The following is a 25273-nucleotide window of genomic DNA, read 5'->3' as shown; positions in this document are numbered from 1 at the left end:
TATATCTCAATGTATATAAAATACACAGACTTTGAATACTTTTCATTATATTTATATAATAGAAGAAAGAAATCTTCGATTGTATTCGTAGTGATGTGAATCTGTACAAAAATCTGCAGTTTAACTATAACAATGTCTAATTTAATAAATTCTACATGGAGTCACATTTGAGAAAAATTTCATTTTCATGAAATAAAGAAAATTAATTCGAGCGATGCAAAGTAACAAAGATTTGTATGTATACCTTCCTTTGTATGTATACCTTCCTTTCACTGACTGACAAGTGATCAAACAAAAGAAAACAAAAATTGGACATGAAAACAGGTAACATAAAATGAAAATTCAATTCTGATATACAATGTATCAACGACAAGCACGTCATAATGTTTTCGTTGCAAGACCATATGTCAGCTATTTACGTTTACGATCAACTTTTCAAACCGGTATTTATCAGAATACGATATAAAGAATTCACAGACTATTAAAACTCTAAAGATCTGAAAAGCAGTATAAAATACATTGGACATAGCTAGAGAGCAGCGGGCAGAGGAATTGACTCGCAGGCGGTGTGTCAAAAAGAAAATGTGTTACGAGACGGTTGGCGAAGAAACTGAATGGCTGATAAACGCGTAACACGCGTGCATAGAATCGAAACCGAGAGGCCTCCTCGTCCTCTAGGCTATGTGCATACTTCAGTGTGCATAGCTTCCGCTTGGACAAACAATTCTCTGCCTACATCTGTCGGTTTGTCTCTGTTCGGTTCGCCTACGCGGCGACACGACGTTTGCGCAAACATTTCCCAGATAAGATCCGGCGTATGTCCGAAGAATTGACTGTGGTCGATTAATTACTCTGTCACGAGGATAAATACTACTATGACGATTGTCAGGAAAAGTACGAGACTAACGGAACGTGATTGAAAAGATAAAATAACTAGATATATCGGTTTTGGAGTAGATAAACAGCAAACTAGCGGAATTTCAATTTTTATTTTATTTTTATTGAATTTCCTTTTTTTTGTTTAATTCGAAAGTATCAGTTACGAAAAAATGTGCACGTGAAATAGTACGTACAGATTCTTCTAGTTTTCTTGAATAGTACGCAAAGTGCAATATCGTTTAATTAATTATTCCGGTTCACTTCTGTTACACATTTCGATTGTATAGAGGTATAAAACAAAGCAAATATTATACATAGATTATAATTTAAAGATAAGCAATGATATAGGAACGATATATCGTAACTTAATAGCATAAATACACCATTGCAAATATTAAAATTGAATTCCTTCGGGTCCATCGTTATCTCCTTCTCTTATCTTCCATCATTCGAACGATAAAAAAGAATAAATAATTCACGCAACCCCACGTTTTTACTTAATTTACGATTGACAGCCGTATTATTATTTCATACGCACGGCATAACTTCTCCTGACAGCGTACACTTGCGCGAATAATTATAAGTGATACAACGTTTCTTACGTCTTACTGTAATCAGATATGTATCTCTTCGAACGGTCGATCGAGAAAGATACAGAAAAAAAGAAACATTAAACCGTGGTGCAACTTTCGTTCAATTTGCAACTGAAATTAAACCGCGATTTCTTTTGTTTTTTTTTTTTTTTTTTTATACTGATCGTGACCGTCGCTACGTTAAATTGCCGTGACGCGAATGCCAACGAGGAAACGTTACACGTGTTTTCCAATCGTAAAAATACGTTCAAAGGATCAGGTGGGAGGGCTTGATTTACGATCATTGAAAATAAAGATTTACCTGTGATATTGTGTCTGAAGAAAGTTGAAGTCCTCCTTGATACGATCGCACAACTCGCCGATCGAGAATTTATATTGCTGGCCGGGTTGCGGTGGACCCTGAAACATCAAATAAAACGCATAAGATTGGCTCCTCGGTCGATCCGAAATGTTTTTTACTCGTCGAAACGCACTGCCTGCCCTTCCCTTTATATAAAAATCGTTCTCAAGGATGAACGAACAAATTTTCACGCAACGAACTCTTTATCTCACGACTTGACCGCGGAAAAATGCAAAACACGTTTAAAACGATTGCCTGCATTGTTAGATTTTACAATAAAACAGACAAACGGGTATAATTAGCCTTTAACTGCTTCTAGATGAAATCAAACATTGCCCTGATTGTAGAACAATGCTTTGAGAATAGTTTCTTAGTATTATTAGATATGCATTTAGCTGTGCACTTTATTTACGTTTTATCGTAAAACGGAAAAGTAAAGATTTATCTATGCGTTGATGAAAATCATTTTAACCCTTTCACGCAGCGTTGTATTTTAATGAGGTATTAATTGTATTTATTCTCGGTGAAGGCGCGTTATGTTTTCATTACGAAACGATCTGAGATATACGTTTCTGCCATCGGTTAATTAAAAATACCCTTTGGACTTATTTTTGGCGCAACGTTGTTATTTTTGTTAAAAAAAAAAATAACTGGCTAACTTAGAAAAGAAATACGTCTGCCTCCCCCTTTCAATTTTATGCTAATTAAATCGTTAAAAATCTGTGCACCATGGCTCGATCAAGTACATAACAAAAAAGAATATAACAGCAGCTAACTTTATTTAAACAATCGAAATTCCATCCCTCTGAACGGTACCTAACAGCTGACCGCACTTCCTATCAAATTCTCATAAACCAATTCATTTACGATCTACCATCAAAGTGCGGTTGCGAACTTCTGATCTATAATGTACTTTGCCGTGCGAGCCAGCGTAGAGAGCATCAACGATGAAAAAGGAAGCCCTGGAAGCGGTAGACGACTAAAAGGTTACCCTTAAACGACTCTGCTTGATCTTGTTTGCAACCGAGCGAACCCGAAGCCGACACGGGAGAGAGTCAGGAAAATATTTCCTCGTGTCTCGAATTTTCATTGGACGAAAAGCTCAGTCAAATAGATCGCGTGAAAACAGTGATGTGAATTTGATCAATAGACGACGAGAGAGGTTTGTCATGATTTTATCGAAGGCGGTGTTCGTAGATCGGCTAGAGATACAGCGAAGTAGTAAATTGAAAACTTTTGAGACGGATTTTTAACAATAAACGCACGTTATAATATCCGGAGTAAAGTTTGCAAAAATGTAATTTTATTTACGATAACATCTTATATTCTACTGAGCCCCAGAAAAATTCAAGCCACCTAGTAGGTAGTCTTTATAAAAGTTACAACTTGGAAAGTGTTGCTCAAAAAGAAACTGTGAGAATTATATTGTACATGAAACCGTAACTTCTATTCTGTTTTAATCCTTTCAAAGCAAAGCTGGGCAAAATTTAGAGGAAAAGTATGTCAAATGCTACACTTCGAGTAATCGCTGTTCGATGATCCAAATAAAATACTATTTTAAATAGACAACGAAATTTCGTGAAATAAAATCTTTTTATTTCGATACTGTAAAACATAAAATAAGATATTTTAAAATATCTTGACGATGAAAACAGGTGGAGGAAAGAAGTGATACTAAAACGCAAGAAACCATAATATCGTCAAAATAGATTTATTTTTCTTCTCTAGTATGGCTATTTGCATGTAACAGGGTGCATCGTTCAACATTTTCGTCGTTTAGGCTACTCCTTCGCTGACACAAACTTAATCAAACGAGGCTAAACACAATCCTTCAACTATGGAAGACGATGGGATCGTTGTATTATATTTTTAAAATAATTGTTTCGTATATTTATATTTCGTGATATTTTGAATTCATGAATCATTATCATCTAAGTTACAATCATCATCAGCAATATCCTCACCAGGTTTTGAAGAGAAATCATCTAATTCTGTCGTATCTTATACTTTGCTATGCGAAAACATTAATTTTGCTTATCAGGATCTGCTACATCTTCCTAAGCTTATAACGCTATTTCTTTAATGTAATTGCGTCTATCTTCCACTAAATCGTCTGAAACTCACCGTAATTTCCATACTGGATGACTAACAGTCGCAATTATGTAATCATTTGCACTCTCTGAAAAATCGTACGAATGATGAAACCGAGTTGTCAAACATGATATCAAATGAAGTTTCAAGGGTTCGCAATATCTCAAGGCTTCTGTAACATTCTCTACGACCCGCTATCTTGCAAATTATGTTCTACAGCCAAAATCCACGGAGGAATGCCGACCATATAGACATTGTCCTCTTGCAGTTTATCCAAAGCATAGGCAATTGGACGCATACAACGCTCATATTCTCTTAGGAATTCAACGTTTGTGAAGGTGAATGATGGTATATCGAATATTTCGATTCTGCATTCAGTGATTCTCTTATACCGTCGTACAGTGAGTTTCATCGTATTAGGCATCGTGTTATTTGCTTTTGATCCGGATCTGTTAGTTTTGTGCCAGAATCATGAACATCTTAACATGGCAGACTCGTACATTTTTTTATAACCGAAATGTTCCTCGGTAACTTTATTCGAGTCTTTAGTAGCAATTAAAGTCAGCGTGTGGCTACAACATCTACGATGCTTATGAATATTATGATACTTATCTTCAGCATCTGCTGTATTCAAAATATCATCCACACTGCAGAAACTTAATGTTTGTTCCTGTTCCGTATATTCCGATGCTTGTTCCGCAGTCTCAAATGCCTGAATATTATAATGAAATTTTTTAAAAACTTTGTAGAAATTGCTTCCATTATCCGTAACGGTATACGTAATTTTATTAGAACATAAATTAAATCGTTTATGTAGATGCACGATTATGGCAGCAATTCGAGCGTGTGTGTGAGGATATTCTAATCACGAGTAAACTATAGCCTTCGACTGACGTTAAAATTTGTATCTATCCAATGTACAGTCATGCCGATAAAGCTTCTCCGAAAGCAAGACCATATATCAGCGATTGTACAGACACATTTTATCCGTTCTAAGTCTTTCATATTTCTTCTTTTATATTTCCTATCGTATCTTTATATTTTGTACACAATTTTCATAACCAGACTTTTACGACACATACACTTCACCTCTGATTTCAATTTTCTGAGTCCGGATATTAATTATTTAAATTCAGATTTTTCCACTGTCGTAAAAAGTTTGCCATCGCCACATATGTAATCGAGTATTGCGTCTTCCGTTTTTACTTAATTAATTCGTTTGCTTCTTACGATGATTCCCTTAGTTACGTCGTTTATATCTTTTCGTATCTATATCAAACTCTTGCGACCATTTCTATACCGTATATACATACGCTGATAATAAATCTGTATGATAAGTACGCAGATGTAACAAAAAATTGGTCGTAGTACTTAGGCTTGCTTCGACAAACAACTTTTTCTTTCCGTCAAAACGCCAGTACTTACGAATTTTGCTCTTTAATGGAGAAAAATATCTAAGATTGTTGGAATTTCGCCATCATTTTCATCTAAAATTGCATCTATTTCTTCAGTTTACGAGGTCTGATCTTCGCATATGATTATTTAAAAACGCGGTTGAAGTAATTTTTAAGTTGAACGACAGAAAGATAAAGTAACACTAATTAATACTATCTGGTAACAATGTCAAACTGACAATGAGTATCCGGCCCGTTATGTCGATAAACATACATAACAGTAGCAAAAAAATCAAGTACCAAGAGATTAGGAAACTACTTGTATCATATAAAAAGGATATTGAGCAGACGTTGATATTTCTGTGAATAATATTTTATTATTACGAATAAGAGAGGAAATAGGATAACATAAATAAAATATTTCCTCGCTAGTTTGACTATCAAATAAAATACAATTGTAAACACTATTACAAAAACTTGTTCCAACAAATAAAATATTTTATTCTTAAAAATACTCGTTTGATTTAATATAAAAAAGCTATTTACTATTTCCTGCTTGAAGTAATATTTGCCCAGCTTCGTTTCAAACTTAAGCGACCATAGACGAATTTAAACAAATTGTTTATCTCGCTGTGAAACAATTTACGCATTCGTGTTAACCATGCAATTATAATCTTTTCCGTGTTTCAACTTTGTGACTATGAAAAGGTACCCCGAGCATTAACGAACTATCTTTTCCATCGCTGTTTCACCCACATAGATTCCACGATCTGATTCTACAATTTAAGGTATTTATGATAATATAACGCTGCTTAATGGGTTTATTTCACTCCCAATTAATTTTACGACGACGCTATGCGACAGTCCGGATCTTCCGTTAGCTTTCTAGCAAACACGCGTATGAACGGCGCGGACTTGCTTAGATGGGAATCGAGTATTTTCGAAGCGTAATCGGACGTCGTGATTGCGTACGGAACAAACGGTAATACTTCGATGTGCCGGATGCACTTGTCACGGCCCACGTAAGCAGCCGCCTCGAGGCATGCACACACGAACGCAGCCGGCATAAGCGGCGGAAATCGTGCCGCTGCTTTGGCTTCCGTTCGCTGATTACGCCTGCAGTTTAAACCTGCGCGTACGCCATAGATGTACGCGCGAGCCTCGCTTCGCTCTCTCGCCACCGACAATTTCAGCTCGTAAAGCTTGCTCGTAAGAGCGAGGAAGCGCGAGGAAAAAAATACTTGAGGAAACACTTTAGATAGAAATCGACTCTCGTCGACCGCGAAACATTGTTTCTTCCTACCCCAGCGAATATTCGTCGGAAGAGAAGTTTCTCGTAAAACCTGCGCCAGATATTGCCTCGTCGAGTGTAAAGACGCAACCGACTATCGCTGCTACCCTTTCCAGGATAATCGTCTCGACTTCAGCCTGTATAGTCGTCCGGTAATTGTCATTAATTAGCGGCATCCAACAATCTAAGTCTACTGATAATTCACAGACTTTTGGTAGAAAGGAAGAATAAGGTGTAGAGGGAAAAGAAATGAAGATAATCGTCGAGAGACTCGGAAACTTCTTCAGTTTCCTCTTTGCATGGCTGGTAGTATCTGTTTAAGAAACGTTGATATATCGTGAGATTTGAAGTGCGATCTATTAGGCACGTTTGCTCGATAAAGTCACGTTTGCGTAACTTTTACACATTGTTTCAGTGCGTAGCTATCTTAACCCTATTGAGTCTCATGAGACAACAGATAGCTAAGATAACTTTTAGAAAGATTGTAAAATTGTTGTAATCAAGATTTATACATTAGGTTGTCCGGAAAGTGTCTTTCTTTCGCAAGTGTCTTTCTCTCTTGTTTTTTACAACAGTGCACCTTCGTACAAAGGTGAAACCAAGTCTGTGAAATGTCGCGGTGTTTACCTCGGCAGTACAAAATGGATTGTACGTAATTCGACAAAATAATATAAAACAAAAAAACGTTGTGCGTCTATTATTTCCTCATAAAACGAAAAAAACTTTTCAGACAACCTACTACGATCCTACTATAAATGAGAATCTCAAACTAGCTTTTCTTCATTTTTCAAATTTCTGTTGCATTATATAGTATTACGTATTAACGTAATTACCATTAAGCGGTTACTGTTAAGAGAAAAATTCGTGTCGAAAGGGTTAGTACACAGTACGAACATAAAATATTCTAGGCCGAAATAGTTTCAAATATTTCAACACGAGAGGCTTGTATTCGGTGATTCATGAAATTTACATTGCAGCCTCAAATTTGTGACATTGTTCGAGGAAAGCTTCGAAACGAGTGCTTACAATTCAAAGGAGGAAACGTGTAGCGAAACGACATTTCAGGCGACACGTCAGCCGGATTTTCCGCAGCGACCAAAGATATCTCGAGTTGTCTCGCAACGGTCGTCCTTTCCGCGATCGATAAAGATCCACACCACGTATCCCGGATCTAGCTTTTATTCCTGGTGAAACAGCGAGCGCGAGAGAGTGTCAGGAACGGCGGAAATAGTGGCGCAAATTCGGTTGCTGCTCCGGCATTTGAGAGCCCGATGGAAACCCACGCTTACCGACTTTGGCGGCAGCTGTACCAGCGCCCACGACCGTAAAAGCCACATTATTACCGGTAGTACCGCTGCTACCCACCTCCGTATACCTGTCGGTAATAACGTTACGAGCGTGTTATCGATCGTTTTGCACGTCGTACCCCGCAAAACGGATACGCCACGACGGCCTCGTAAAAGCTGAAATAGTTCTCCACCTCTACACCTCCACCTCTTCTATCTGCTTCCCGCGACTCGATATATATCATGTTCTTTCTCTTCTACCCTTTCCCCTACCCTATCAATTTCTGTTTCTCTTTCAGAGAAAGGATGAGAGAGAGAGAGAGAGAGAGAGTCTATACGCTTTATTCAACACAAGTTTAATAAAAAATGTGCAAACTTAAAAGTATGGACGGCGATGATGGAGATGATAGAGATATTTTGCTAGCGCGTAAAAGAAGATTTCGAATAGTAACGCGATGTGAGGTAATTAACGTTTCTGCAAATGCGAAGAACTTGTGTTTCTCTTTTACGAGAATTTTCTGGTTCGATAGATATCGGTTGTACATACTTGAGAGTTTGTGTAGAATCAGCGTGCAGGATATTCAACTGTAGAAGTGCGTATATACCAGAGACAGTGATATTTGAAAATATATTTAAATCGACGAATTTGTACACTAGAAATCTTGGTAACTCGATATTAGACTAATAATAAAACGAAGAGGAGATATCAAATATCGGTCTGGGACTATTATTAAACTTATTGTAACTGACTATTATTGAACTTATAGTAATAATAATTATTCGTAGATAGCGAAAGCAAGTTATTACTCCACAGCCGCCATAGCTAAAATCGAGAAACAACGAACAAAGTATTCCCTCGATAATCAACCCGTAACGCATCCATCGAACTAGAGAACAACTTATCGAGGTTGATTTTTCCTCGAGACAGCCTTCCACACAGCGTTATCTCGACCAAACCACTCCCCTAAATCACAGCGTGTGCGACAAGAGTTTTCTCTCGAGTAGAACGAAGCGTGAAGAGTTGGCGAAGCAACGAGCACGATAAAACTCGATACGTCGTTTATGACAGAAAACAACCCTGTGACTTTTCTCGAATCGATAAGGCGCGCTTATCAAGTTAACGTAATATTTGCCAGTGCCTGGCGTCGCGCTGGTTGTCACGAAGTCGTCAAACGAGACGTTGCGTATCTTATTTGTCGTGCATTTCATTGTTCGTTTCGAACGGCCGAGTACACGAGGCAAATCGCTCATACCAACATGTTTTTAAGCGATATCAGACACGTGTAAACGCATCAGAATACCTGCATCCGGTTAGCGGGCCACCTTTTAAAAGCCGAACGTACGAAGGAACAAGCGCGCGAGTGTGAGCGGGTTAGCGACACTCGAGGTTCGCAAGAATTGACGTAGCCACGCGCGCTGCTGATCGGCAGAATCGTTGATCCCATTTGTCCGCGCAAAGCCACCCGCGGTCAATCCAATTAATTTATTGGCTTTCGCCGCGGAGCACCCATACTCTCTCGTCCACGCTTGCTCGACGCTATACTTAACGGCACGAGCTTCCGCCGACGTGCATCGTGATAATGCGCGCACCGCACCGAGAAAAGCCCAATCCCCGACGATTACGAACACCTCTCTCTTCGAGTGAGTAAATATCCCTGGTGGATTTAATCGATTGAAATTGGTTTCCTTCCATTTCGACGATGATTTAGCGCAGATTATGTAAAATACATACATTTTCGCATTAACGGAAATATACGAAATACGCTTTAAGTAAAACTCTTGAATGGGATTTTGGTTTGTAGTCTTAGTCGAGGCGAATGTACAATAATGCACGGCTAAGAAGCGATTGAATTTAGAGAATTGAATTTAGTTGCTGGAAATTGAATTTCATGGATTCTTGCGATCATTTAACACTGACTGTCCAAACTAAGCATAGAAAACAAACTAAAAATATATAAAATGGTCATAAAACCAATCTGGACATACGGAATAGCACTATGGGGAACAGCAGCAATGAGCCATATAACCAAAATAGAAGCAATGCAATCTAAAATACTCAGAACAATAGTAAACGCGCCATGGTACGTTAGAAACGAGGACATTCGGAAAGACCTGGGAATACCAACGGTCAAGGAGGAGATTAACAGAAGTGCAAGAAGGTACAGAGAAAGAATAGCAACGCACCCAAATCGGCTGGCAGCGGATACAGTCGACACATCAAGCATAAAAAGAAGATTAAAAAGGAAACACCCAACGGATCTCACAAAGGACATAACCTAACAAACACGATGAGGGTACCTCGCTGGGGGTAGCCACCCACATGTTATATTAGTATACCGCTATAATATTTTACCAAATGTCCTACTGGACAAATTGTAAAATTTAAACAAATAAATAAAACAAAAATTTAACACTGACTGCCACGCCGAAATCACATGTTTCGCTCAGGACGCCACGGGAGTATTTTTATTATTCAAAACATATTGTGTTTTCGACCATTCGCGGAGAGACGCGATCCCGAGAAAGCACGCCAACGAGAGTCGTAAATTCCCGTTACGATTAAATAATCGACGCCACGAACTGATCGATCCCCTTATTTTTGTTACGATAATAGGGGTGGTTCAAACGAGGTTACGCTGAATTAACAACTATAAATTAATGTTTATTTCAACAACTTTGTAAAGAAGATAATTACATTGATACGTATGTATAAGTTAAGTAAGTGTTTTATCTAAGGATAGAAACCCGGTAATGACATGTTAACTATTCTAACGATGAAGAATAAGTGAAGTAAAGAGACGATGCTGTGTCGAAGGAAAGCTAGTGATGGATGTGTCTAACGCAAGGGACCATGGGATTTGTTGATGACAATTTTGGTTAGTTTGGAAAGTGAGGGCAATAGACATTGCTTCTGATCGGATAAAAGAAGATTGGTGGACTAGGAAGGGTCTTAGCCGCCCTCGATAAAAAGTTGCTAGTGTAAAGTATCATACGTGAAAGAAATTAACTTTCCCCTGTCTTCCCGTAATAAATAATAAGCTTTAGAAACGATTCAGTAAAGAGATGTTTGTTCGGTCTGAAGGACCTTAGCTGGAAAATTCCTGAGATTTATGATGGGTCCTTAAGACTATTGAGGGTACGTAGTAAGGATGAGCGGACATCTGGTTCCCATCTTGCCCGCGGTGTGTGGTCTGGTCTAGGTAGAGTGAAGTGCACCACATATAATGACAAAATAGTAATAAATTGATGATGTAAGACAACATTCTTCTTTATCTTATTGGTGGTCACGGGTGATCAACCGAGGCGTCTTGGTAACAGTTGATAGGGACATATTATAACAAGGCTTCGTTTATTTCAACAAACCATCCGCATTCGTTGTTTCGTCGTAAGCAAAACGACCAAAATATACTGTTGGAACGCCTAGAAGATATTAGTAAACAATATTTGCTCATTCTATATATAATAGTAAGCCATGTGCACACTTCTAACTCCAATTATATGATTATAAAGCAGCATTTACGATTATTTTCTAAGCTGTGTTCATAATAGTATTCGTAGATTACCCCTCAAAGATATGGATGCAAACAGAGTGTACCGTTTGATGCAAGATTTGTTCTCATTTTTTTTTATTGATATTCTAATAAAGATGTTTAATTGTTCAATGGGACATTTTTTATTTCAATGTATCTTCTGTTTATCGGTTATATTCAAAATTCCCTAACTGTCAATTTTCATTCAATTTTTATAATTGTAAGAAGTTCAAGCGCACAGATCACCAATGACCAACCGTGGAGTCACAGGAGAAACCGTAGCCGGTTATATATGACCAATGTTTTTTTTTTCTTTTTTTAGTTGTTTACATTCACAATTTGTCCAATTTGGACATTTGGTAGAGTTTTTGGGTGTTTGATTATCATGTGGGTGACTACCCCCAGCGGGACACCATCTTCGTGTAATAATAATAGAATATTTCTATATTTATTGATTTATTACTTTCTTACAAAAGGAATTCCATGTTATGTAGTAGATTTTTGGTATTATTAATCCATCTGGGACCATGATCCCTAAACTAGAATTGAGAATTTGAAGAATTGCAGAACCAGTCATTTTGATCGGTGTGGTATTTCTAGTGTTAGTATCTAGTGATCGATTCGGAATTTTTCTGGCAACTGATATCATATTGAATGATACGCAGTAAAAATTTTAAAAACGTATGGGAAGTTGTACAAAACGAGGAAACCGGTTAATTGGGGTTCGATAAACAGATTGCAGGATTCTTTTACGCTTTGACAAGTACCAGTCATTTTGACTGGTATTGGTATAAGTAGCTTTGATACAAAATTATTTTCAGTTTGAATACATAAAAAACAAAATAAAATTCGTTATATTATTCGTTTAGTTATCGTTGCGAAAGTCATTACATCATTGCGGAAAAAAGATATAACATGAAGTAGGAATTTTAAACTAAAATTGTAAAATCAGTCAATATCACTGGTGTGGTAGTTCTAGTGTTAATAATAATGACTTAGTAATAAATTAATAGGTACAAATATATAAAATATACTTGATTTGTTCATTTAGCTTTGAAGCTTCGTTCTGATAATTATATAGAATTAGTAGGCGTTGATAGAAGTAATAATTGATATTAATTGGCGTAAATGAAAGGGCAATAACCGAAGGTGGATGAAAATTGGTCATACAGAGACAGTCAATTAAATGACTATTGCGCGTTTGTACGATGTTGGGATGTTAAAAAACAATGCAAAGGTATGGGCACGTACATGTTTCTTATTTTAGCTTAAATTTCACGATATATTTGATGCCGCTTATGATAACAAGTCTCGAATTTGACAGTAGACGAACATTCTTCTTCGTAAATGACAACTTTCAAAATATGTCGAGGATATTATTCTTTTAAGCGAATTGCGCCTGATGCCGAAATTGTAATTATATTCAACAGTGGTACATGTTTGGATTTTGCGGAGGATATGGTGTAAAAAAGTTGTGGAATATAAAAAGGTACGGAGAATGCTGGGAAAAAGTTTAATAAAAGGAACGTGGATTTTCTCCAGGTATTTTCATATAAATTTATAGCTACTTCGAATGTATATGAATATTTCCAGTTGTATTTCTAAAAGTGTATGTTTCCCACATGATTATGCATACTTCGTTACTAATAACGTTTGTACGAGAATCTCAAGGATGACTGAGTTATTCGATTATTCTACTAACGAAAAGTGAAATTCCCACGGGAATAAAAGGCAAATAAGTGCAAAAATATCAGAAACCTGAAGCAATCTCAATTTCATTATCTACGATTTCTCTTTGCGACGAAACAAACTTGCATTTGTGTATTTTGCAGATACTCAAACACAGCTTTCATACTTCAAATTTTTTTACCGAAATGGCTACCGTAGTACACCGCGTATCACACAAGTCTAATTAAGATTTCATGTCTGATGCTGTTAAACGTTACATATATTACTCCCGACAAGTAAAAGTGAACTGCCTCCCATCCAGCTTTTGCAATCTGCGTGTACAGAAATTACAGTTTTACATTTGCGCGTACGTGTACACGTTTCACGAGCATAGAAACAATATTTTAATAAAACTTTCTACCTATCCGAAATATACGTTATATTCTGACGAAACACTCGTCCACTTTCAGCCAACGTTAATACCAGTTCCACGAAATGTGTTTCATCTACCTGGACCATAAGTGGCTCTTTTTCTCCCCTGTCGTTTCTAGAATTTCACGTTCTTTATTATTTCGCCTGGTACATGGCGAGCTCGCGTCGCTACATTATAATTGCCATTTTAGGCGCAAAAACCGGCCTGCCGTGTTTCCATTTACAGGTATCCACCACCGTGTGTTTTAAATATACCGTGTACTTTGTACGGAAATATTAGGTTGTCCGAAAAGTTTCTTTCGTTTGATAAGGTGATAATAGATGAGCGACAACTTCTGTTTTATATTATTTTATTGAATTAGATATGCTCCATTTCGTTCTATTTTTATTATTACATTCGCGCATAATTCAATAAACTAATATAAAACAAAAAACATTGTGCGTCTATTATTTCCTTACAAAACGAAAGAAACTTTTCAGACAACCTAATATTTTTTGCTTGAACCAAAAACGCGCAGAACGCTGGATCCTTGCTGGCGATTAAATTGATCGGAAGGTCGAGTGAAAGTTTCCACGTTATCTGATCTACGATAGCCTTTAACGTTAAATTCATGCACTGTTATCTGGATAAAAATGTAATAAAACATTTTCTCCATTATCTCTACGATATATAATAAAAATACTGCCAACACGCGAAATGCAGCTTTAAGCAGATTTCGTGTTACGATGAAATTAAATGTTTCGTTGGAGAACTCGCGTTACGATATATATATATAGAAATCGTATAAATATTTATTTAAAAAATACATCTATTTCGTACTACGTACGATATTGTTAGATTGTTTGAAAAATTAATAACGAAAATTCAGGAAGATTTTGTTACGATTACCGCTTTTTATCGTTTATAATCTGACTTTGGAAAAACTTTTTTTTCCGATAATGGATTCTTTCAAACGATTTCTAGAGACTTCTAAAAAGTCTTTTGAATAAGTATTACCACAATAATAGCCAAAAAGCGACAATAAATAGATACTAACGAGTATTAACACTTTGACTGCCACGCCGAAATCACATGCTTCGCTCAGGACGCCACGGTAGTATTTTTATTATTCAAAGCATATAATGGAAAAATAATAATAAATCGATGATGTAAGACAACATTCTTCCCCAATGGATCGTTTATCTTATTGATGGTCACGGGTGACGCCTTGGTAACAATTGATACCGACATATTATAACAAGGCTTCGTTTATTTCAACAAACCACCCGCATTCCTTGTTTCGTCGAAATATACTGTTGAAACGCGTAGAAGATATTATTAAACAGAGATTAAACAATATTTGCTCATTCTATATATAATAGTAAGCCATGTGCACACTTCTAACTCCAATTATATGATTATAAAGCAGCATTTACGATTATTTTCTGAGCTGTGCTCATAATAGTATTCGTAGATTACCCCTCAAAGATATGGATGCAAACAGAGTGTACCGTTTGATGCAAGATTTGTTCTCATTTTTTTTTTTGATATTCTAATAAAAATGTTTAATTGTTCAATGGGACATTTTTTATTTCAATGTATCTTCTGTTTATCGGTTATATTCAAAATTCCCTAACTGTCAATTTTCATTCAATTTTTACAATTGTAAGAAGTTCAAGCGTTCATTTTTATAATTGTAAAAAGTTCAAGGTGGTCATCAATGACCAACGTGGCAATCAAAGTGTTAAAAACGAATGTTCCCGCTCCAATTTAAAATTTCTTCGATACACAAACTTCAACATCACCTGTTTTCCGATATTTTTTCTTAATTCCTTTTTAGTACTATCTAACTAAAGGCTGTGTTAGTTCCAATATTTCATTACGTTCCAATGATAGAAATTCATAATAAAAATATCTACTCCGAACTTTTCGGCCGACCGAATACACCAGAAAAAAATATTTTTATTCGCCTAATGAAGGTTTCGCAAGCGCGCCACGAACCAAAGATAAATCACGTAGCGCGGAACATGTTAATCTTGCCCAATGAAAATTTCCTTCTAAAAACAAACGCTTGATTTTCCCCGAGCTTTGCTCTCGATGACGAGGAACGTGGGGCGAAGGGAGGGGGTGGGCGATGATACCGTTGAAAAGCCCAGGATCCGATCGCTCTAGCGAGCGAAAGATTAAATTCAGATTTTTCGATTTTAATGTTATTAGTTTAACCCGGGATTCAATATCGTCCGACGCGCTGGCGATTGGCGCGATCAAATAAAGGCGTAATAAATACGTGTCGTCCCTGTAAAATCAAGTTAAAACGCGACGTAAAAATTTTCCCCGGGTACATACATTGTTTGCCACGGGAGCCGTGCGCGCACACGCGCCCCGCAGTCGTATCAATAATAAAGCGAGCACGTTCCCGTGTACTCAACGAAATGCCGTGCAACGCTCGTCTCTGATTTTTCACAGGAAAAATTGCACGGATGCGCGCCACGGGGAAAATCCATTTTTCGCCGTGGTTTAAAATATTCATCGTTTTACATCGAATAAAACCAGAACACGGGGGCCAGGGACGCAGAGAAAAAGGGATTTTTTGCACATGCATACACAGACAGACAGACACACACACGGCCGCACGAACATACCCATCGTAGCTGGCACACACTGTGGGGAGAGCTGTAGCGGAAAATGCGGTTAGCTTCCGTCGAAAAGCGAAACGCGAATTATGTCGTTTCGACGAATAATGATGAGAGCACAGCCGGCACCCGTCAATCAGTGTCCTTTACGTCCTGCGGCCGATTTAATTATCCGATAGTCCAGCCACCCCCGAGCCAAACGCCAAAAACCCTTCTCGCGTCATATCCTGTCCCCCTTTTATCCCTCACTTTCCACTGCATCTCCTCCCTTTTTCTTTTTTTCCTTCTCCCCCCTGATCGAGAGCAATCACAATAACGCGATCGGTGTTGGAACTGGGAGCACTTCGAAAACTGCCCCGTGAAATCAGCGATCTCCGACAAAAAGAATTAATACCGAAACGCGATCTGGTCGAAACAGGCGGATTGAGAGGGTCGCGCGTATTTTGGCATTTAGCTCGTGACATCAATGCCGGTATAATGGATTCATGCGCGCTGTATAACGCGAAATATATGGTTTTGTTCAACGTCTGTAAAAAGAGGATTCCAGTGACAAAGAAACGGCGAGCTTGATAGCTCGATAAAAAAGAATTAATATCGAGAGTTACATATTGGAAAACGAGATATCCACGATTTGGCAAAAAGTCGCTCGCTACTTTTCCCCATTTCATTATCTCCGACTGGCTGTCCTCTTTTCTGTCCACATCACGTTATATAGAAGATCCGATGCTTTACCAGTCGTAAAAAGGAGCTGGCTGGCTGACTGGCTTGCTGGCCCGGCGTCGAAGAAGGAGCGAACAAAACGGCAGTCGAGTCGATACGACGCGCAACGCGATTTTCTTCGCGTCCACGGCAGTAGAGAAATCTATCGGCCCGTATAAAACGTCTCGTTTATTCTTTCGTCTCGATGCTCCGTTTATTCTCAAAGCAGCTCGTCGTCTGCTACGATTTCCGGCTGAGTACGTGGAAGATCGGCAAGACGTTTAATGGCACGAATTCCAATAAGATAGAAGAGCACGAACCTCACTTCTCTTTCGTCCGATGTTTGTTAGCGACTGTAATAACTCGACGGCGCACACACAGTACATTATCTATGGATCACGAGCAGATAGACATACAGATATATAGGATAGACAGGATGAGAGAAAAGGAGGAGGAGAGAGAGCGAAAGGTAGAGTAAGAGAGGTTAGGTGAGCGTGTCGTGGTGAGCATTAGGGCGGATAGTGGCAACAGAACCAATCAGTTGCGTTTGCAGCCACTCGTACGCTTAAGTGGCGCATATCAGCGCGCCTAATTACGTTAGTTCCATCGATCCTGGCGTCCACTAAAGACCCGATTATCAGCATGCATTATCGGCCGAGTTAAGGGCCCTCTATACCGTGTCCCCGGCTGTGCCTCTTCCGTGAAAGCGAAACACGCGCGTCAAACCGCTAAAGATACATTAATCATTTCACGAATCGATTCCGGATAAGCCGCCTCGCTCTCCTTCTCTATTTCCCTCTCTTTCCCTCCTCGGTGACTGGCCAAGCGAGCTTTATACATATTAACGCGTTGAACGCGACGGCCAGTGAAAGCATCGTCGCCCGGTCGCCAATTTAATTACCATAATTGCCGAGTAATAATTAAACAAAAAGTCGAAGGTAGCTGGAATTACGGTAGCATAGATAAAAGTACGATTCGTTCCATCTTTCGTTCGATGTAATTGATTTACGATCGATACGGCTATCTCCGACGGCTTTTCGAGAAGTAATTTCAGGCAAAAGCCCTGCTCGCCAATTTGATTTGAGTTTTAACTTTTTAACACGCCAGATGTTTCACGATGAAATGTAAATGGAGACACGATCGGCAGGATGATGGTGAGCAGGTGAAGGTGACTGAAAAACATACACCGACTTCTTCCAGCAAGCAGGTTTCAAAACATTAATTCAGTAGGGAAATGCGCACGGAGGATTCTCAGCCTCTTAAAAGGTCTATTTAACGTTTAAAAGAAATTTCCATTAAGCTTCAGTATCTTGCTGCGAGAGAATGTTCCGCTGCGTGTAATCTCGTCATTGGGAATATTCATGCGATTTTACGATTACACTGAACCATGTACGTAATCTTTTTAATAAAAATGGAAAACCTGCAATCGAGAGTCGATGATTAAAAATAAAGAGAATTTAAAAATAGGCGTGACATCGCCAATTATTCAACTATGTGTGAAACACAATTACAGGAAACGCGAAAGCAAAATACGAATTACCGCAAGGACTCCTCCGCGTGATTCGTAATTTCGCGCTAATCAAAGAGTACCAAGTACCAAACACACCGAGGAACATCTTGCAGGAGATTCAGCGTGTGGAAAGTTTAGGAGAAAATCGCAGCTAAACCGGAGAAGATAGCGCAGAAGATCAGAGGGGTAAATGGAGAATGACAGAGAAGAGCTGAGGGCTGGCGGTTTTCCCGCACCGCAAAACCACCAACACGTGGCGCGGATTCCGAAACCGCCCGACGACCAGAGCCGACCGCATTCGCCCTATAACTGGACCGACTTACACTCCCATAGTTCGAAAGCTCACCGCTGGTCAAGGTCTTCGATGTTCGTACGCGAATTTCCACAATGAAACTCATACAGCAAGTTCTCCGCTTAACTATCTTATTATTACCTATTTTATGCATTCCATCTTTTCATAGTTTTCAAGATTTACCTATCACAAGTTCATCTACCTATCTGTTAATTATCCTCCACAAATTGATGACTTAATTTTACAATAAAGATATATATATTAGGTTGCCCGAAAAGTTTCTTTCGTTTCATAAGATGATAAATCCAACTCCAAACAAAGAGTCAGTCAGATATCTGGGCATGATTCTGAATAGAAGAATGACATGGAAACGACATATCGTAGATAAATTCAAATAACTTAAATCAAAATTAAAAAAATTCTACTGGCTCATTGACAGACGTTTCAACTTAAGCGCGCAGAGTAAAATAATGCTATATGATGCTAAATAAAACCTGTTTGGACCTATAGAATCCAACTATGGGGAACAGCAAGTAATTCCAACATAGAAATTCTTCAACGATTCCAATCGAAAACTCTAAGATTCTTAATAGATGCACCTTGATATGTTGCCAACGAAACAATACATCGCGACCTCAAGATACCCACAGTCAAAGAAGAAATATCCAAATTCAGTAATAGATATAACATAAGAGTTAACAACCACCAAAACCCATTAGTTACTCAATTACTTGACGCGACAGATCAGATCTGCAGGCTAAAAGGACATTACCATTTAGAGCTAAACATTAGATTCAACTAGAATCAAACACACGATAAATACATATTAAACACAATATAGTACCATGCCAGAATAATTTACTTATAATTCACAATGAGAATTGATTGTGAAATTCTTCCAAGTAAAAAGAAAAAGAAAAGTAGGGTGATAATAGATGAGCGACAATTTCTGTTTTATATTATTTTATTGAATTAGATATGCTCCATTTCGTTCTATTTCTATTATTACATTCGCGCATAATTCAATAAACTAATATAAAACGAAAAACATCGTGCGTCTATTATTTCCTTCTAAAACGAAAGAAACTTTTCGAACAACCTAATATATAACGAAAATCCTACTGTATCGTATATTTTGATATAGATTCTATCTTATTGAGAGACGCTGTACGCAAGTAATTAAACGTCACTCGACTTGATAATCTCAATCGATTATTCAAACTGTCGCTGGACCAGTTCGATCAAATGTAAAAGGTAGAAGTATCTCACTTCGGATATTCATTTATCAAAACAAAACGGACACGGTGAAATCGGCTGTTGCTCTTTTCTCCTTTTACGTGCGATCGTAACGGAACGATCGTGTAGCGATCCACAATCATGCTTACATGGTTTTCTCGTCCGTTGGAAATAAAAATACACGAGTATCGTATCGAGAGCGTTAACAGTCCGTTGTAATGAAGCAATATTAACCGTGAGATATAAGATGATAAATAAATTACATACAAAGTATCCACGGAGACGCGTACAAAGTAATAATTTCGCAAATAAGAAAGTGCTCGGGTAATTTCTCTGGCGGGATCTGAATTTAATCGAGTCTGCCTGGATCGAGTCGCTTAATCGACGATTCCACCGCGCAAATCATCGTGCAACCTTTCCCGTTCCACGATCGCGTCGTATTAATTTCTTTCGTTGCGATTCTCGATGAACCAGCACCTCGAACACGGTGCACCGCGTACTTCATATTCGAGCGGCAAGAAATCGAAATTCGATCGCAACGCGTGAAATGTCGCCCTCGTGGAAGAAACGGCGGCAACCTGCAGTCAGACGTCGACAGTCGGCTGAGAGTTTATAATTCCACGATTCGCAGTTTCTGCGCCGTTTCACCGCGAAAGTTGCTTCGATCAAAGAGACGGTAGGACGTCTGCTTCGACGCTCGAATACAAACGGATTACCAGTCTCTGGCTCGGCAAAGCCGCGAACACCGGCGAGCACGGAAATTATGCAACGCGATAACAGTTCTCCTAATATCGTCAGACAATGCGCCTCAAGATTTGCATGAACTACGAAGAGAGGAACACGGGATCCGAGGGTTAGACGAGCAACCAACAACGAACAGAGAAGCAGAAGTAGATGGATGGAGAGAAAGGAGGAGAGAAATGTACAAGGTGTCTCAAGATGTAACAGCAAAACTTTGTTAGTATATTCTATGGGTACGATCGAGCGAAGGATATTACATAAACATAGATCGTTTAAAACTCTATTAAAAAGCTATAATAAAAGAAGAAAATACGAAGAGGACAGACTTGCAATTGCTACAAGACAAACATAAATTTAGAATCCACTTAACAGCTGTTAATATGTACTTCGTTTCAAAATGTTCGTCACTTCTATCGATATGAAAGTGACATCGATAAAAAGATTGAATTTATCGTCTCACCATGCTCGTATTAATTCACCACGCGTATTAATAATATTTTGATACATCTTTTTTCTTTCAATTATCCATTTATACGGATGTACAAATTCAATGTGCGGTGAATAAGATTGAATATCATAAAATCTTTCTTTTTTTACTTTCTATTTTTATTACAACTTTCTAATGAATCTTTAAATTATCTATGTCTATATAACATTTTTTATGACCATAGAAAATAAACCAAGTTTGCCTTTTAAATCCTGGAGCACCCTGTAGAGAGGGGGGGGAGGGGGAGAGGAGTCGATTTAAGAACGAAGAGGAACAAAGCAAACGCGAGGCAGAAGAGGCGACCCAGAGGCGGAGAGACAAGGAAACAATGCACGCCTCGTCGACGCTGGTGTATCTTATTGATCATTATGATTATTCCCCGAAGCAGACTGTGAATTCACCCCGAGACTACGGGTGCGCGACCGACATTTGCATAAGCAATGCATTTTGATTCGTAGACCCACATTGTGAGCGGAACACGGAATGACATAAATAATGCATGGCGCAATGATCGCACGACCGCCTCTCATGTGTCTCTATCGCGGAACGGGAACGATTCTCGCGCTCATAATTCTTTGGTATGCGGGAGCATAGTTTTACCGGTGTTACCTGACTGTACGCGATTCGTTCTACTCTCGTTCCCGATAATGAAGGATTTTATTCACGTATCGATTCTACCGTCGACGATATATATCCCACGTAAACGCGCGTTTCTGCTTTTATTATCACGTTTACGGGCAGCTCGTTGTTGTTTCGTTCCGGAAATATTTCGCGTGGATAAATTGTTTCAACACGATGTTGGTAATTTTTTAACGGTATAATGGAGCATCGATGGCCGGAACTCGAAGCTGCCAGCACGCTCGGGGCCATCGACAAACCCGAGGGCGATGAAATTAATTAAATCCCTGGAATCGAGTAAACTGTAATTCTTGCGAGATTTTCTATATCGTTAACGTTGTAACGACGATGTAAAGCATCGGACTCACGCGACACACCACCTTTGTTATTTAATAAGTGGTCACACGTTACGACGTATCGAGTTAAAACGAGCGAAACTTTACTATATCCTTGCGAACGAATTATACGGTTTTGATAAGGTACGCGTGAATGTCTCTTCGATAGCAGAATGTTTGATTGTCTTCTTACGGAGATTTTATCAGAGCGTGTTATTCGAATTCGTGACGGCATGACGATAATCGAGTTCCATTAACTCAGACACCTCTTCGAAACTCTGTTTTGCAACGTGTAATGGGGCATTAAGAGAGCGAAACTGGGCTTCTAGATTATTGCTCTGAGAGATGTACGGCGTGATGCAAGAGTATATTCGAGTTACGTATTCGTAAAACGCTGCGCAGACATAATCGTTAATTCGTATGATTTTGTAGCCCGTTCAAAATCAATGAGCATTCAAGGCCATCGAGGAGTAGACCCACCATTAAGGCTTCGGAAGTTCTATCGCTTTATTATTCACTTGTTCGATACTACGTTCGTATTGTTAATTAACTGTATTCGAGCCAAACGTAATTTCATCAAGACGAGCCTTTTAGTTCTAAGTAATTTTTTAGAGAACGTAGTCGATCAATTCGTCTTCTGAATGATTCGCTTATCTAATTTATTTAATCTGACATTTATGTAATTAAACAAAGGAAAATCGAGATTGCAACCTACACATTTCTAGCGCGTAACAAACTCAACTATAATTTATAAAAATTCATTTACATATTACCCTTCCAGCAATCTAACAAAAAGAAAAATAAAAAACAACTTTAATCCGTACATTTATATAAAAAAAAGATAAGCATAATCTACAAAAGCTCCCCTATTGTTCTCTCAGTCTTTTCGTTTGACGTTTTCCATCATCGACGAATCAAGCGATACACGCATTGTCTCGACACCCGTATCTCCTTGCACGCGCTACGCGAAAAGGCAACTTTATCGTCGCTTTCATTGTCTTGGCAATAGCGCAGTATCGGCGGGAGAGAAACGCGCGCGTCCCAAAATCAAAGAGAAACGCCAGCACGTTTGCCTCGACATATCCATACGGTAAATTTCTTTTATTCTCCGGTGGCGGGCTAGCGCAGCCCGTTCCAAGCGATGTGAATCGAGCTGAAAACACCTGACACACTCGGAGAGACGTGCACACATGCACTCGCCGTACACCAGACAGCCCTCTACCACCATCCTCTTCCTATCTTTCTCCCTTTGAATCGGTGTCTCGCTTTGGCTCGCTCGTTCCGGCGAGCACTCGTGCAGATCCGTCGATAAGAGGCGGCCGCGGCAGTTTAACCCGCCGAGCAATTAAGGCGATACGATCGGTGCTCTCGTGAAATAACGTCACACTGCAGAGAGCTGGATACGTGGATAAGTGCTCTGTGTGCTCGTCCGTCCTCTTCTCTCTCTCTCTCTACCGCTTCATACCTCCTCGTTTTCGCTCGCGCCTCGTGCCAACCATCGTGTCACGTCTCTCTCTGTTTCTCTCTCTCCGTTCCTCTTTGCCAGCCGTTTCACCGTCCGCGTACGCTTTCTCTACCCGCCCTTTATCTATTATGCTGCGAGTTGCGCGTGTGGTATACACAGCACGCGTGCATGCGTCTGTGCTTGCACGTACGCTTTGCATCGCGTTTTCACGTGCGCGCACCACGACAACCTCAAACACCACGACGACGACAACGGCGACGACGACGACAACGGCAACGACAACGACGACGACGACGACAACGAAGCTGCTAGGCGGCGACGACTACGACGACAACGACCAGCTGTGTGTTCTCTGTGCTGCTTGTCGGAACTCTGCCAGTCCGGGCATACCATTCGTGTGGCCCGACTTAACTTAATAACACGGCACCCGTGACGCTTATGCACTCGGTGTTGCCCAAGTAAATGCACCGTGGAAACTGCTTGTAAACCCGACACCGACAGCCTTTTTCCTTCCCTCTCCCCGTCCCTCTGGCTAATTAAAGTTAAACACAAATTACTAACGTTTCCGTGGCACGGCCCCGTTGCGTGCGCGTGAACCAGGCTTGATTGCCTCGGAAACTGTTAAGTATCGCGGGCCTTGTAAATCTCCTTTCAATGACTGAATGGTTTCGTGACCGATAAAGGAATGGTTGGGGACGCACGGTGTTTCCGAACGAATCGTGCAATCGCTTTCTCTTTAACTTTTGATCGCTTTTTGGATGATTGCCGTCGATATCGATCGTTCTTGCAAGTTTTTTTCAACGTGCAGAAAGAGTACGAACTTCCTGAGCTGAATCCAATCGATTTGCCATATGAGTACTCTCAGAAGCCAAATCGATCAGCTCCACTTTATCGTAATTACTTAATTTTGTTACGTAAGTACACGACCGATGTTCGATTGTCGAAAAACAAATGACTTACTTCCACGATAAGTTTACTTATTGCACGAAGATGATAGGAGCAGGAGAAAATTTTAAGGCGCATTGGTAGAACGCTATTTATAACATCATTTCCTTGTAGGTACTCTTCGATTTATGGAGTTGATCAATGTGGATTTTGAACGGCTCATATAGTAGCCTTGATGGGAAGGATGTAGCGAGGTTATAAATTAATCGGACTCGAAAGAACACGAGTTTTGATCGGCGAAACAGAAATTCAAGAAGATTTAAGGGGAGATAAAGCTCTTGAACCTTGTCAGCAGCGTAATATGTTAATTTAATACTACACATGTAGTTCTCTTTTTCCAGCTACAGAGGTTAATTTTCAGTATATGCATAAGTATTTCCTTTTACTATGTAATATATAATTATCATAGAATAAAAAGTGATACAGGTTTAACATATTCGCCTTTTAGTCTGACAAAGGTGTCTACAAGCATCCAAGAAGCATACGATCCCAGCTGCAGTTAGATCAATTAATAAGTACATTTAACGATTTAATCCGCCACCTTACAACATTCTTCCTCCCAAAAGTACATCGTAATGTTTCTATTTAGAAGCTTCGTAATTGACTACGCACGGAACGTAAAGCGAACAAGGTTGATGAAGGTAACGTTGTCTGGTAATGAAAAGAAGAAACGAGCAAAAAAAAAAGGAGAGAAGTTATACGTCGACGTCGTGATCGTCGAGTGAAAGATAACAGCGAGCAAGCGGAGGAAAGGAAGGGTTTAAAAAAACACGTGGAAGCGGAACGAAGATTAAATGAACAGAAGCCGGAGAGAAGCGGAACAAAGGA

General features: G+C 39.2%; 1 protein-coding gene across 4 annotated transcripts in view; it reads right to left on the bottom strand.

Annotated features, from left to right (window-relative positions):
* LOC117234404 (protein groucho-like) overlaps nt 1-25273 on the bottom strand; it is a 172069-nt gene that overhangs the window by 110865 nt on the left and 35931 nt on the right. For 3 of the 4 annotated variants that reach the window (XM_033495562.1, XM_033495561.1, XM_033495560.1), the window contains exon 2: nt 1774-1871. In XM_033495562.1, coding sequence (XP_033351453.1) covers nt 1774-1871 — 98 coding nt within the window. Of the gene's footprint in view, nt 1-1773; nt 1872-25273 lie in introns of those variants that run through there. The other variant, XM_033495563.1, reaches the window with a different exon arrangement.

The sequence above is a fragment of the Bombus vosnesenskii genome, unplaced genomic scaffold (genome assembly GCF_011952255.1).
Source record: "Bombus vosnesenskii isolate JDL3184/JDL3185 unplaced genomic scaffold, Bvos_JDL3184-5_v1.1 scf7180000013304, whole genome shotgun sequence".
In the NCBI taxonomy this organism is placed as follows: domain Eukaryota; kingdom Metazoa; phylum Arthropoda; class Insecta; order Hymenoptera; family Apidae; genus Bombus; species Bombus vosnesenskii.
Note: the sequence above shows the minus strand (reverse complement) of the source record. Positions and strands in the feature narration are given on the sequence as shown.